Source organism: Podarcis liolepis (genome assembly GCF_965112155.1).
Source record: "Podarcis liolepis genome assembly, chromosome: 4".
In the NCBI taxonomy this organism is placed as follows: Eukaryota; Metazoa; Chordata; class Lepidosauria; order Squamata; family Lacertidae; genus Podarcis; species Podarcis liolepis.
Window position 1 is genome coordinate 39646757 of NC_139558.1, and position 16058 is coordinate 39662814.

A 16058-nucleotide genomic window follows, 5' to 3' on the forward strand; every position below is an offset into this window, starting at 1 on the left:
TAAGACCAGCATTTCGCCATCATGACTTAAATCAATACACTGGATATCTAATGCACAGAACACTCCTTAGAAAACTTAACACATTTGATCTTGATGGTTGTCAAACTACATAAAGTCAACCTAACAAGTTAATCTCATGAGAAAATCTACATAGTTTCTCACTCAACCACAAGACATACTCATCCACAAGTTTGTAATTGACATTTCCTCTGCACATTTCCTTTTATTTGGGGGGGGGGAGGGATTTAACTACTTAATATTTTGTAACACTGTTGCAATACATGCTTCAGAAACAAAATTATTCTGCAAGAAGGATTAGACTTCCCAAGGAACATGTTTAACACATTGATATAATTGCCACATCAGAACAGACATGTAAACATGCCGTTTATTTAAGAAAACGGTGCTAGTTTGCTCAGTCAATGGGAATGAAAACACTCTTTATAAACAAGATCAAGAAACAAGTGACAAAGCATTAACTGATAGAGGATCATAGCAGCAACCCTAAATTAAGTGGATTTCAATACAGCATTTCATGTTTTTAGAAGTACTGAACTATACCTTCTACAAAATAAACATGTTGATCACAAGCCAACGCTAGGCATACCTATTCCACTGTGATTTTCATTTATTAAGAATATATTCCTCACATTTTGATTCCTAACACAGCTAACTTTAACAAGTAATAGGGTGTACTTTAAGTGTGGTTTCCAAGACAGAATTCTGTATACTAAACTATGCCTCTCTGAAATCTACAGTAAGTGCATATATTTGCATGATTAGGACTCATCAATAATGTAACTTGGTGCACAACATAAAAGGTAACTAAACATATCAGAGACCAGGTCTAAAGAATATCACAAGAATGAACAATGTGTAGAACTGACAAGTTTTCTTTTCCTTCCTGTTACCAAAGCTGTATTTTGCTAAACTTTTAACGGGTTAACTATGGGTTTATTCAGGCTTAACAAATTCCCCACATAAGAAAACCTGTTGAGCAATACATGTAAAAGGAAAATGTTTCTCTGAAATGCAATAGCCAAGTGAATTGTATATTCTAGAGTAATGTCTTACGTCCGTACTTATCCCAATATTAATTTTATGGCTGGAGAAACATTACATCAGAATCTGTCTACAAGAGCAGCATGAAGACAAGAAACCACAAGCTCAAGTACTGCTGGAGCAGTTCACAAAGTTACAACATCTGTCTTCCACTTAGAGGTCAAATTAAATATCCACCTAACAGCTGAATTCCAATACTGGTTTTAAAAAGCAGAAGTTTTTCTTCAAGTGACATTTTGCATAATTACACCAGCAGAAATAGCAACAGCATGTCTTACATGCTTTAAAAGTGCTTTAATATTTACGCATGGCTACAGGGAACAAACTACGCAGAGATAAGGGAGTCAAGCTTTTTAAAGACCTCAGCTACAACTGCTATGTAGGGTAGCAAAAAAGGAAGCAGTTTCTCAACTTTAAGACATAAATACAATGCAATCTTATCACATAAGAAGCTTAAGAACAGAAAAGGAGCTCCTTTCTTACAATACTTTCAAGTACAAGTGATTCTTCTTCCAATGCAGTGAGATGAGAAAAGAGCAAAGTCTCTGTGTAACTCTGTGCTTGAAATCTCATCCTTACATTTGAAACACATTATGTAGCAATGTCTTAGTTTTACCCGTCAGGATTCAATTAAACTGTTACTGTACCGCATTGGAAGCACTGAAAGGTTGAAGCGTTTAATATTTTAAATACTGCCATGTGTTTCATCATACAACTCCAATACTCTAGATCCTTCATCTAGATTATTTTTAGCATATGCTATATTATGTGTTTGCAATATTATATAGCAGTTTCAATGTGTGAAATGATCAGTCATCTGTTTTTTTTCTGAAGCAGACCACCATAATTTCATTTTTGCACAAGAAAACTCACAGGAAAAAGGCTCCACTTTGCCCCATGAATCCATGTTAGACAGGGTTTTGAACCAAGATTAAGGGCAATATGATTCACTAGATCACAAGTTCATTACACACAGCACTTGGGACATCTCAAACTTTGAGATATAGTAGCTCTTTTTCTACAAAGAACATCCAAAATCAACCACTTTAGCTTTACGCAGGTCCAGCTGCAGACATGTAAGTGAGCATTCTTCCAGCAGGAATTATTCCTCTATTCTTCTTTTAAAAACCAAAAAAAACCCAACAACTATTGAATGAAATAAAATTCTAGGCCAAACAAACTAAATGACACAATTTCAGCCAAGCAACAGTGGGATCACTGCACTGAAAGGGCAAGCTGCTTGCCTTAAGTGGGGGCGTTTTCCTCACCTTCCAGGCAGCTCAACTCTGCCAAAAGAGAGGAAGGGGCTGGAGGTGGTCAGCTGCCTCAGTTTCTCTCTCTGCATGGGGCAGGGTGGTGGTGGGGTGGACTGGAACATCTGCACTGCCTACAGAGCTCTTTTTGCTGGCTCTGTCTCCCAATACGTGCCATGGAACAGCACTGTCATTCAGGTGAGTCAAGAGCAACTACCCTAACCTCTCCCTCTCTTAACTGCACCTTCATATAGAGCAGTGAGTGAAATCCTTCCTAATCTGCCTACCAGAGAAAGGAAGCAAGTGAGTGGGCAGAGGCTTCTCTCTCTGGGCAGCAACACTAGGCCCCCAACCGTCACCAAATCCTACGGAAAGGGGGGAGGCAGGCAGCAGTGGCTGCTTTTGCAATGTGCAGCTGCTGCCTCCTCTTGGCTTGTAAACTCTCTCTAGAGAGGCTTGTTGGTGCCCAGATAGTGAGCTGACAGAGAAAAGAGCAGCTGCCACCTCTTCTTGCTGAGTTTCTTACCTGCACTCTTGCCCTGAGCAAGATCTGGTCCTCACAGTTTCATCGCCCAGAACAAGAGGACAGGTCAGCAACTGCAGACAGTAGCACTTGTTCTTCTGAACCAAGCACTACTCACTTATCCAATTGCCTTGGCATGCAAGCAACAGCTGTCCTGCACCACTGGACCTTGTCTGAGCAGAACAAGGTTTTGATATGCAAGGCAGAGAGCATGCACACAGCCAAGGAGCCCAAACCCCCCATGGGCTTCTGCAGCACCTTAGCAGCAACTTGCCAGGGGTTGGGTGCCCAAGGGGTCCTCCTAAGACACTCACAGCACAGTGGCAATGGGCACTCCTATTTTTGCAAGCACCAGGTGCAGCAATTACACACACACACCCCATACACACATAACCCATCTTCACCTCCAACTATGTGGCAACCTGTTCCAGAATAAAGTTGCCTCAAATAGGGAATCATGTGGCAGGAGATCTAGTCAACAACCACAGTTTTATACCATCAGCACTTGGGATGCGTGCCTTGGTGCAAGGAAGGAACTGAAGTTCAGCAGAGGAGCATATGCTATGGTGCCACATTCAATCCCAGCGACCGGTGGGGTGGGAAAAAGGACTAGCAACAAGTACAGGACCCCCCCCCCCCGCCCCCCAAATAAAATAATAAAAATAGTACGCTTGCAAAATGTAGAGTCATTACGAATGTGCGGGATGTTTGGCTTTGACTTTTTCCCCTGTCTCCAAAAGCCCTACCCAACCACCAATACCCGGAGCTGGGATCTTTCACGGTTTCTACAACGAAAGCCAGCAGGATGACTCCACTCTGGACGACCCACCCAGAAGCCATGCTAACCATGCATGTTACACGGGGGACGAGCCTGGCTGCGAAGGGCAAGCTCTCTGCGCCATGCCCACTCTAGCCAACTTGCAGGTGAGCGTGCGGAGCAGAGGAGCCCCCCTTGACACTGGCGCAGGAACCACGTCGGTGGGCGAAGAGTGTTGGAGGGCGGCACAAATTAAACTCCGCGCTTCTTCCAGGCTGTTCCCGTGACTTTGCGTGCACACACATACACACGCCGCTCCACACCCGGAGCAGCTCAGAAGCGCGGCTTCTCCGAGGGGAGCTGGCCAGGCGCTCTTGAATCCCCGCGAGCCCCTTTGGGCGCCTCGCCCCCTTCTCCCGCTCCCGGCAGCCCGTCGAGAAAGGCGAAGGCACTCACCGCGTAGTAGAGGCAGGGCTTCACGTTCAACACGGGGCCCCCCGCCAAGGCCGGAGGGGAGCCCCCCAGGTCGCCCCGGCGCTGCAGCATGGCCGGCGGGACTCTCCCTCGCCCCGCTTGGCGCGCGCGTGTGTGTGTTGTGTGTGTGCCTGTCTCACAATCACTCCCTCCGTCCCTCTCACACGCGCGCAAGGCGTCCCAGAGGCGGCAGCCGCTCCTCCGCCTCCCGCGGAAGCCAGCGGCGCAGCATCACCCTCGCAAACTACTTTCCCCGCCGCCGCTTCAGCCCCGCGGATCCACGACCGGGATTAAGCCAGAGCCGCGGCAGGCGAGGTTGCCGCCTCCTCGGGGCGGGGCCGCCGCATCCCGCCCTCCTAGCGGCGCTTGGCTGGGACCAGTGGAGTTGGGAGAGAGAGGAGAAAAGGGGGCGGGGAGGAGAGGGGGGGCGCTCGTAACCCCCTCCCCCTATGCTCCGCAAAGGGAAGAGCTGCCTTTCGGTCGCCGTCGTTGACAAGGCGAAGGCAGCGGCTCCACCCATAAGGCAAAGAGGATGCCTCTCTGTATACGAATATGCCGTGTCTGTCTTCTAAAACGACAACAGAGCCCTCTCACTGGTGGCACCCAACTGCCCCAGCCCTCTGTCCCACTTGCAGGCCCACCATGGGTGCTGCCGTATGCACCCCAAAGAAAGAAAACACACACACACACACACACACACACCCCTACCCCTGATGGGCTCCTGTCAAAGTGCTATTTTTGTTTCAGAGATCTTGCCGTGTTGAACACAACTTGCCCACCTAGAACAGGAGCTGACTCCTAGGGGGTGAGGTCCCTTCAAATATTTTAGGGGGCAACTCCCCAAAGTTGAATTGCCATTTGAATGCTGTATACGCACACATCTTGTTATCGATTATGCAGGGCAGGGCTTACCTCCCTCCCCCCACACCAAAAAACATTTGATTCAGGTTGGCACCCCTGCCACCTCGCAATATACTTTCCCTCTTCTGTGCTCCCTCTCCAGAATTTTGTTTTTTCTTCAGATGCTAGCACTGAGGCCTGAGTCCTTTCCACACTTTGATCACAGCTAACACAGACAAACTGGATGTCTCCAAGGGTGCTATGACTGTTTGGATACAACTTTGTGCCTTTGACAGCTGAAGCTTTCCAACAACTTAATCTCAGGGCTGTGGGTTTGAGCCCCACAAGGATCAAAAAGTTTCCTGCATTGCAGGGGGTTGAACAAGATGACCCTCATTTTCCCTCCCAACTCCACAATTCTATTATTCTAACTATAGCTTTGCCCCAGAAGAGAGAGGTGGTCAAGAAAGCCAATCCCTTTGTGCCTGGGTGAAGCACCAGAGCCCTGGAGGGCCCAGGCTAGAAAAGGAGACAAAAGCTTAGGCCCTGGGTTCCATTCGAAATGGAAGCCAATGGAAGGGGAAGTCTACACACCAGCTCTGTCTACTAAGCTAAGAGGTGCCCGTTTTCTTTGTCTTGCCATCACTAGTGAACTGAACATACAAAACAGACATACAAAGGTGTCAGAAATCATCGGGAGAAGGCAAGCCATATAACATGAATGGCAAGCCAACTATTATGAATGGGCAGGCAGAGCAGATTTTAATCCAACGTGTATTTCCAGATATAGAGCAGCAGCTTAGGGCCCAAGTACTTGAAGTCACAGATAGCATGATAGTCTCCTACTATCTCCTGTGCCAAAGCTTGAGGTCTAGCTAGGGATGATAGGGGTTGTAGTCCAAAAACAGCTGGAGACATAAGTTTCGGAAGCCCTGCCCTAGATTGTTAGTCTTCAACTGGTGGGTTAGGAGCTGCTACTGGGCCACAGTCTGGTTTAAAGTAGGTCACAAAAGCAGCAGCACTAATGCCAGACAAATAGAAGGCAAAAATAAATAAGAAACGGGTCCCAAAATACATGTTTGGGTTAAAGGTAGGGGCCTGGTCTGTAAAGCTGGAGACTACTAGCCTAGAGGTACAATGATCCCCAACTGAGTTGAGTTTTTGTCGTAAACTTAGAACACACGTATGCACCCAGGCTGTTGGGACATGCTCCTGTTTTGGGCTGGATCCATTGTTTGGACATCTGCTGCAGTTCCATTACTGTGAATTTTAAACCTTCGGCTTTTAATTTGTGAAACTGGTCAAGTAACAATTGATGAGTATTTTATTGTTTTCGTGATGTGCTATGAACTGACACGCAGTCTGCAAATGGAATCAATAAAATAGCTTGGTATGAAGTTCCAAAATCAAGACCGGCACAGAATCTGGGCAGGAGGCCCATGAAGTGCAGCATCTTATTCCCAACTGTGGCTAGCCTGCTATTGCCAAGCAGGCCATGAATGTGACAGTACGGTTGTATTTCCCCCCCCCCCCTTTATTTTGCTGTTTTATCTTTTGTAAACTGCTTTTACAAGTTGTTTGTTGTTTTTTTTAACACAGCAACAACAATCAAGTGGCATATAATTTTTATGAAACAGACAAACAAGCAGTCTCTCCAATCTAGCGCCTCCTTCCCAGTGCATAGTATTTGGGTGTACACTGCTCCTGCTCATGGAAGCTCCATTTAACTATAACTCCCATAAAGAGAAAGTGCCACAGCTATATAGAAAAAAGTCTGTATAGAAGAAGAAAAGTCATCACATAGGAACAGTACATCAATGCACTACCATTCTGACCATTTGTGATCCACCAAACAACTGGTATTCAATTGCCTCTGAAAGTGGAGGCAGAACACAGTGCTAGTCTCCTACAATAAGTTGTCTAGTCCCCTTTTAAAGCCATCCAAATTAATGGTCATCACTATATTGTATGGGAACAAATTGCATAGTGCAATTATGTGCTGTGCAAATAAGTTTTTCTTTGTCTGGAATTTTGCAACATTCAGCTTCACTGAATGCCCTGCTCCCTGAGTTCTAGTCTTAAGGGATGTAGAAAAACCTCCCTCTATCTCCCCTACATCGTTCCTTCTAAAATCATTCCTTCTAAAATCCAGGCCTGCAAATTTTTGAAGCATCAGAACTAAGGTTTGCACTTAAATTTTTCTGTGGAAGGTTTTCAAAATCTGTTTGGAACAAATGTTCGCTTTTATTGGAAAATGATGCTTTCATCTGGAACATTTTCTGACCTACTGGATTTAGTGTTTATATTCAATAATGACAATTTCCTGCTTCTGATTTATTCTTAGACATCCTGGGCTCTAACTAACAAAACTAGTCCCCAAATAGAATTTGAAATATATCAGCAAATGAATAATGTTTCACCTTTCCCACCCATCATTCTGCAGTTAGTTAACAACCTAGCCGGGCTTATTAAACTGTGCTCTGTATGATTCTAATACACTGGTTTGTGAGATGAAATCATTAGAAAATGATACTTAAGTATTAGAAACTACAGCTTCTAAAAAGAAGAAAGAAAACTGCAGTTGCCAGCATAATGAATTCTTCTGCCTCAGTTCTGACTATATTCATGCTGTCTTAAGACAATAATTCTGGCAGAGGACCATTGTAAAACCCACCTACTGGTTTCTGTTCTGAGTGGTAATATGACTAATTATCAAAGCAGCTTGATGCTTGTAAGCCTGGACTATGCTATAAGATGTTACTGTACTATTTTTTAAAAATAGAATTAACTTTAAAACCACCTTCATCTATGGAACAAAGAATTACATATTTAGTGTTTTCAACTTTTCTCTACCTTATGTGATTACAATATCATGCTAAATTAGATTGTATTGTATGATACCGTACTGTACTATCATAGCATTTTACAAGCCTATTAAGCACTATACAATATATATAGACTACCCCAAAGAGGCCAAACTTGCAAACTATCTAAAAAGACATGCTTCTTCACTAAAAAGAAGAATCAAACCTTTTTTAAAAAATAGAGAAACTGATACAAGAATGTGTCTAGTGTACATAAATACATTTAAATGTGATTCATTCCATAATTCTATTAATATTTACTTAGAAGTTAGCCCCACTGAACTCAGCAAGGTTTACTCCTAGGCATGTGATCATTGCTGCTAACAAGATGGCAATATGTATACAGCTACTACAGAACTGTGGAAAAACCAGGTAGTATCTGCCCTACACATGGGGAATAGGGTATCACTCCTAATATACCATTTATATTCGTTGGACTGGTCATGTTGTGCCTGATTATCATCTTCCAAAGCAACTACTCTATTCTGAACTTAAAAATGAAAAGCGTAATGCTGGTGGTCAACAAAAGAGGTTTAAAGACTCTCTCAAGGCAAATCTAAAAAAAATGTAGTATAAACACCGACAACTGGGAAACACTGGCCTGCAAGCACTCCAATTGGACAACAGATTTTACCAAAGGTGTCATGGGCTTTGAAGACACCCGAACTCAGGACGAAAGGGAGAAACACCGTGATCAACTCCCACCCGGAAACCTATGTCCCCACTGTGGAAGGACATGCGGATCCAGAACTGGCCTCCACAGTCACTTATGGACTCACTGTTAAGACCATGCTCATGGAAGACAATCTTACTCAGCTACGAGTGATCACCAAAGAAGAAGGAAGAAGACTCCTAACATACCATTTACATTAGCTTTTGTTGTTTTGGTACTTATCAATGGCATATGATCCAACTCTGAATGTGACTAACATTGGACATTGCCTTTAATATACCGTAAACAGATAGACATAAACACATTGTTACAGTCAAGAAATGAAATGTAACGCAAGGTGGGGCATGATGCAATAGAATCTAGGCATTCCAAACTTAACTTCTATCTATAATTGTCCAGCTTTTCAAGAGGTTCAAATGGCCTTATTTGCATGAGACGCTGAGGTAATTTCAGATAGGTGATAAATTTCTACCGAGGATGCAGGGCACACAGTGTTGCCGTAAGCAAGTTGATGTCTAACATCGGCCTCAGTTCCCCATCTGCTAAATGGAAATAACGGTGGGTCCCTTCACATTGTTTGGATGGCAAATACACCAAAATATTGTTGCGCCCTTTGAAAACTGAACGTTCTAATGTAAGTAACAAATAGTAACCATTTTGAAATATATAAAAATCAGTTCGGCTATTTTCCCACTCAGCCATGATCCTTCCATTTGCAAAATAACAAAAGCTGCTTCCACTAAAGGAATGTATAAACAAAACCAATTTCCCAAGAAGAAAAGTATTGTACAAATATAGCTTGCAGCTACACTCTGAATGGAGAATAACATGCTAATCCTTCTGAGCTGCGGGCCGCACGTAGAAGACATCCAGAACAGTTCCTAACGGTTGCAAGTAACCCATGAATTTTGGTTGAAAGGAGTAAGAAGAGAGGCAGATGTGTCAAGAGTGAAGAAGGAATGCAAGTGGGCACTTCGGCTGCTTTGCCAGAAGAAGCTCCTCCTGGACAAGAGTAGTCTAGCCACAGCCATTCATTTTGTGGTATCTTCCTAGCTGGATTACTGTACAGTGGTACCTCGGGTTCCATTGGCTTCAAGTTACATACGTTTCAGGTTACAGACTCAGCTAACCCAGAAATAGTGCTTCAGGTTAAGAACTTTGCTTCAGGATGAGAACAGAAATCGTGCTCCGGCGGCGCGGCAGCAGTGGGAGGCCCCATTAGCTAAAGTGGTGCTTCAGGTTAAGAACAGTTTCAGGTTAAGAACGGACCTCTGGAACGAATTAAGTACTTAAGCCGAGGTACTACTGTAATGCTTTTTGTGTGAGGCTGCTCTTGAGGAGACCACAGAAGTGCCAAATCATGCGGAATTCAGCTCCCAGAATTTAATTTTTAACTAGTATTGTCAGATTCATTTGTATAACTGCCATTTTAAGAAAACTGCATTGGTTACACATTTGCTTTGGGGTCCAACTCAAGATGCTGATGATACTTAAGTTTAGAACCCTAATTAAACAGCTTTAGACCCAAACTGTTGAAGAAACTCCTCAGTCCATGCTAGCCTCTTTGCCAAGGCCCTGGTCCCATGTGCCTTCCTTATCAGAAGTGTGTTATGTAATAACAAAGGAGATGACCTTTTCAGTCATGGCAGCCCAGCTTTAGAATGACCTCCCTAAGGAAGCATGGCTGGCATTTATTTCACTAGTCCTTCTATGCCAGGTGTTGAAATATTTTTATTTTCTCAGGCATTTATGATGGTGGTGTTCTATTGTTTCGTAGTTTATATTTGTTGTATACCACCCTGCAATCTGATTTTATAAAAGGGCAAATTTAAAATATGAAAATAAACAAGTAAAATAAGGTGATGGCGGACACATTGGTCATGGAAGGCTTCTGCTAGGTTACATTAAACAAGCATATCCTGAGAGCAGGGATGTCAAATTGCTAGAGCGTCTATGGTCTGGTGTTTAGCAGGGCTGGCCCACCCATGAGGCAAGGTGAGATCATCACCTCAGGCAACAGGAATCCAAAGGGCAGCAGATCTGGCCTCCAAGGAATGCATTGCCTCATGTCATCCAGAGGTTCAGTCACTAGTCCAGACACCAGGGCTGGCCTATTTGGGCACCTGGGGTGAACCACAAAACGTGAAGATCTACATTGGGAACAAGGGGAGAATACAGATCCCACCCTTGTTCCCAATGTAGTTCTGTATTCTCCCCTTGTTCCCAATGTAGATCTGTATTCTCCCCTTGTTCCCAGTGTAGATCTTCACGTTTTGTGGTTCACCCCAGGTGTCCAAATAGGCCAGCCCTGGTGTCTGGACTAGTGACTGAACCTCTGGATGACATGAGGCTTTAAATTAAGGCAATCTTCTGCCTTATAGAAAACTACATCATCCAGCATCAAATACATCACAAAGCAGCAAGATCAACGGTAACATCATGACGACTTTATTAGAAGTTAACCACGTGAACCTCACCTTTCATTCTTCCATACTTAGGAATAATTAAGTAAGGACCAAGTTGTGTCATTTCTTGTCCCAATCCTTAAACATGATCTCATTGTCAACGGAACTCCAAACTCTGTGCAGTGGCCTTCACATTATCTTAATTATTCAAAGCTTGCATAATCTACCAGGAACATCCTCTGTACAAGTCAAAGTTAGAATAATTGTAAACCTATACCTACTTCCCTGGGAGAAAGTCCAGTTGAATTGAATGGGACTTGCTTTTCAGTAAACACATATGCATAGGGGTTGCAATGAAAAGTAGTTAAACTGAATTGTGTCAAAGTTACTTCAGTGAGCTAATGTTCAAATAAACTATTTTACTGAATACAATGGGAAAACATGACTTTTTGACTACAGTCATCACTGTTGGCAAATGAGCTTATAGAACTAAATATAAACTGCGAAGAGTTAAAAATTTTGGCACACTGGCCACAGATAAGCATGAGCAGGAATCTAGCTCCCACTGGCTTTGATTCCTTTGCTTCCCCTGCCCTCTTCCTCTGAATAATAGTCTCAAGGGAAAGTTTTGGGAATAATAATTTGAGTACTCAAGCAAAGCCAGAACACAGATAGATTGCCAGACTGAATCCTGAGAGCTGTGCCTTTAAAAGAAAAATTAAATGAAGCTTACATTCAGTCTCTGAAGCTGCTCTGCAGAACAGCTGCAAGATGTTGCAAGGAAGGGAGGCCATTTACTTTCTCATTTATTCTTCTAGTGGTCCTAAAATATGTAATTGCTAATGCAAAAACTTAAGTGCTACAAGACCTCTTACTGGTGGGGGAAAGTAGAAAGTGCCGGTAGTTTTGCTTTCCTGATTTCAGGCGTTTTATTTCTACTCCCTTTGAAAAAGCAACTCTCCGTGTGGGTATCACGCAGCGACAGAGTTAAATTAAAATCCAAGCAACATTCCAAGGATAGCAGAATGAGAGTAACCTCAGTATTGTTTTCTTAAGATCTCAAGTTGCCAACGAGGCAAAATGAAGTAATGCACTCTGTCAACATATAGCATGCTCCACAAGCAAGGTCACTTATCCATGCAATTAGAAAAAGTGTTTAAAAAGAAACTACTTAAACAGTCATAGCGAAAGGGCAGAATAGGTACCATCATTACATGAAAGATATTTTAAAGACAAGCTCTAAAGTCCCAGATACTTCAGAAGTGGATGGACAACAGACATCCTGAAGCTACATTTTAGCTGAACACTTTTTAGATTGCTTCTTGTTTACACAATCTGTTTTGGACTAGGATTTAAATATCAATGAGTTTCAAAGGGACGAGCTTTCTCTAAATCCTAAAGAAAGTAAATCACTTTCTATGGCACTTCTTTCCATCCCAGGGGGAAAAAATGATTCTCTCTTTCTGTTTTTGCAAGCCAAGATAGCTGGACGGCCTAGCCTAGAACAGATTAAGCTGCTGTCCCACATTTGCAGACCTCTTCATATTTAAAGTTTGCTGAGCCAGACATCTTGGGGTTTACGGAGCCAGCCCAGTCATATAAGCTATTTCTACAAGCCTCAGGTAAATACACACAGTATCTATTTCATTCAAGAAAGTGCTTTTCTTTGTCAAAAGAAAATTAAGTCAGCCTTAAACTGAAATCTAAACACATTCAGTACATTTCTGTTTGTTTGTTTTTCCTCCATTTGGGGAAATGATTTCATCAAACTCACCGGTACTCTTCCCTTAGAAGTTCGTGGAGGGATGGCTAAAAATTAACAGACCACCAGTGTGCAGACGTGATGGTTTCTTCCACATAACATTCACTGTGGGTATCTATGTGTGTAAAATGCCCCTCCCCGAACATGGAAAACTCAAATGGCCCTATAAATGAAAGTGAAGAGTTAGAAGTCAACAAATGTGGGCTTTTCTTATTTTTCAGCAACTGATCCCCATCTAGAAGCTCCTGGCAGCACACTACAACCAGCACTTAACATTTCAGAAGCACAATGCAAGCCACAGGTAGAGTGTTTTGCTAATCCTCTTCCTGCATTTGTAATGGCAGTGCAGTTGTGCAAGTCCCCCAGCGATACAACACGTGACAACACTTAATGCAGTGTAAACTTCAGCATGACAATTGCATAGTGAGACAGACAAACTAAATGGCAAAGGGGAGGAAATTAGTGACAAAGCAGAACTCACTGCGCACATGGCTAAAACACTGGTTATTCACTCACATCTTAAAACTCAAGCCAGATTGGAATGCTTATTACATTATCCCTATGTTTATTACATTATTCCTATGCTTCCCAGATTTGGGAATTCAAAATGACTCTGTATTTTTAGAAGAACAAAAGTCAATAACCTGCTGAGCTTGTTATCAACTTTGGACAGGCCCCTGATGCATGTGCAGTTTCGTCCCCTTGGTTACGAAAAGAGGGACAAGATTGAATGGATGAAAAAAAGCTGTAAAATCTTAATGTGTCAACTCCAGAATTCATCTTAAACACTCCCCATGTTAAATCAGAAGGCAGTTTTGGAATACAGTACACAAAAAGAACCCAATGTATGATGTTATGTACTAAGCTTGGATCCTAGAACAATAGGTAAGTAGGATCCTAGAATGCAACAACTGATTGGCTTGCAGCAGCAGCCCAATCAGACCCCAGGAGGAAGTTAATCAGCCTATCAGGCTGGTAGGATCGTAGAATGCAACAACTGATTGGCCTGCAGTAGCAGCCCAATCAGGCTCCAGGAGGGAAGCAGAATCAACCAATCAGACAGGACTCACTGTGTAAATAATGTATATAAAAGCCTGAGGTTTGGGGGGAAATTCAGTCACTGTTTTACAAGCTGCCATAAAGAGCATGAAATCACTGCAGGACTCTATGGGTATATTTCATATGATAATGGAAAAAACAAGAAATATAACTTCTTCCCTACAGAGGGGCACAACCCTCTATTGAAATATATGCACAAATAATTTTCTGTGCATTCTCCTATTAAACAGACTTAAAAGGAACTTGCTTGAGAGTTGAAGGAGTTACTGGAATTTTCAGGTTTAAAATCACAAAGTAGATTTTATTATAACCTAACTCAATTGTATGTTTGTAAAGTTAGCATTAGGTAGCAGTTTGCATCACGGTGGAAGACAGAAGCTGTTGCCACCGCAATAGAGGCAGCTGGTGGGACGGGATGGAAGTTGTGTGCCAGAAAGCCACACCAGTACAAGTGTCATTGTTTTAACTTAATTCCTGAAAACGAGATTCATATCACTGTCTGTTCAAAGTAAGTACCAATGAACTCAACGGTGCTTATACTTAGGTAAGACGATACAGGATTACAGTCTAAAAGATAGTGATAGCAAAGTATGTACCAAGTTAACATTTCTGTAGGAATAAGAATTACTGTTCTTAACATTACCATGGTTGGTGTGACAGTTTTTTGGACACAAAAATGGGAGAGATTTCTTTCATGGATAACCCTATGAAATGAGCTGGTTTCCTCATTATAAAGTTTTGTATCTTCCCACCAGAAAAGGCATCTGTTGGAAGATGTCTGCAAGTGAGAATTCCAGCTTTAGGTGGACCACTTTGTAGGTTATTTAAGCTGTATTTATGTATAGAACACCTGCATAAACAAGTTCTATAGGAAGGTATAACAGGAAAGGCCTTATATAGAATCAGACTGCATAGTCAAATAAAGGTCTAAGAGGACTTTCACGCTCTACTGCTGAAAATGTTTTACAGCAGAGGCTGTAAATTCAGAAATACTGGTGTAATTCTGTGCAGTGGAGGTCTCTGTGGGATGCCTGGAACACAATCATTTTTAGGGGGTGGAGATCTTAACCGCTGCTATAGGCAACAAAGGATTTCTCCAAAGAGATTGCATTCGAGCTTTTTAGAGGAGAATCCACCAGAGAGATTCCAAACTGAAGATTTGAGAGCAGAAAAGGAACTTGGGAGAAGAGGGGTTGTGAATAAAAACAACCACACACACACCTGCCCAGAAGAGCATAAGGAGAACAGCAGCTTTCTGTCCCCATGTAGAAGTCATCCAGCTGCAACTCCACAGCCAAAGGTGTGATGGAGACAGGAGTCTACAGCAGCTTGTGAGCCCAGGCTGTGCAGTAAGAGACAACTCTCCATTGCAGGGGGTTGGATTAGATGACCCCCGTGGTCCCTTCCAACTCTATGAGCCTATGAGCTCACCTGTGAATAAGTCATTTATTGGACTCCATCTGCCCCCTTCTGTACCTGTTTAAAGCCTTGCCAAAGTGCATGAGTTACTCCCGCCCCCCGTCCTTCTATAAGTAAACTCCAAGTGTCATTTCCCCAGTTATGTTGCCCACTGTTTTTTCTACCCATTACAGGAATGGGTGGCATTCTTTCCCTTCCCTTATCCCAACACCGTTTGAAGCAGCCTTTGTCAATGTGATGCCCTCCAGTGGTTTTGGAATACAATTCCCATCAGACGAGAGTTGTCATCAAAAACACCTGGAGAGCATCAGCCGGGTCAAGACTTTGAATCCAAGTCTCATAATTTATCTCCACAACATAGGATTGTTGAGGGGAGGGGGGAAGTCATGACTTACCCATTTGAAACTATATGCAAGGCATTTGTTATACAGTATTGCAGAGCTACCACCACTTAAGCAGTAGGAATGACCAAAGAGACTCAGTTCCTACATAGTGTGCTCCTTTTTTCAAGAAACCACCACAAGCTTCAGAGCCTTTGATTGCTTAAGGCAGACCTTAGGATATAGAGGGACGAGGAATGACACCTATACGCCTTTACTCACAGGATAATCTTTCTGCAAATTTACAACCAACTTGGGTAAATAAGTTGACAGCAAAGATAAAAACAAATCAAGCCATGCTTGGCTATCTGCTGAAAAAGAGCAGTGTGATTACAAAAAAATGATGTAATCTTCCAGCCATCTTGGCCGCAATTTAATTTAGCACATCAGCTAGCATGGCCGAAGGACATCAACCTTCACCAACCTTGTGCCACACAGTTGTTTTGGATTGCAACTCCCACATCATCCCCAGCCAGCATGGAAGGGGGGGGGGGGAATCCACCATTCACTGCTCAACGGTCTGAAGATCTCAATGCCCTTTCTACATTTGACTGCATGACTTAAAACTGTCTTGTTTAGATACCTAT

The 16058-nt window shown here is 42.9% G+C and overlaps 2 protein-coding genes and 1 long non-coding RNA gene across 7 annotated transcripts in view; 2 read left to right on the forward strand and 1 right to left on the reverse strand.

The window, feature by feature from the left end:
• The window catches only part of LOC310706402, a 386819-nt gene that overhangs the window by 253506 nt on the left and 117255 nt on the right, over positions 1-16058 (forward strand). The gene's annotated exons all lie outside the window — the stretch shown is intronic.
• ARHGAP6 (Rho GTPase activating protein 6) overlaps positions 1-16058 on the reverse strand; it is a 181796-nt gene that overhangs the window by 100484 nt on the left and 65254 nt on the right. The window contains exon 1 of one of the 5 annotated variants that reach the window (XM_083501851.1): positions 4052-4533. The exons of 3 other annotated variants lie outside the window; for them this stretch is intronic. In XM_083501851.1, coding sequence (XP_083357977.1) covers positions 4052-4141 — 90 coding nt within the window. In that variant the 5' untranslated portion in view covers positions 4142-4533. Of the gene's footprint in view, positions 1-4051; positions 4534-16058 lie in introns of those variants that run through there. One more of the 5 variants, XM_083501852.1, reaches the window with a different exon arrangement.
• Positions 9430-16058, forward strand: part of MSL3 (MSL complex subunit 3) — a 113263-nt gene continuing 106634 nt past the window's right edge. The window contains exon 1 of the mRNA XM_083502024.1: positions 9430-9434. The gene's annotated coding sequence lies outside the window, so the exon portion shown is untranslated. The remainder of the gene's footprint in view (positions 9435-16058) is intronic.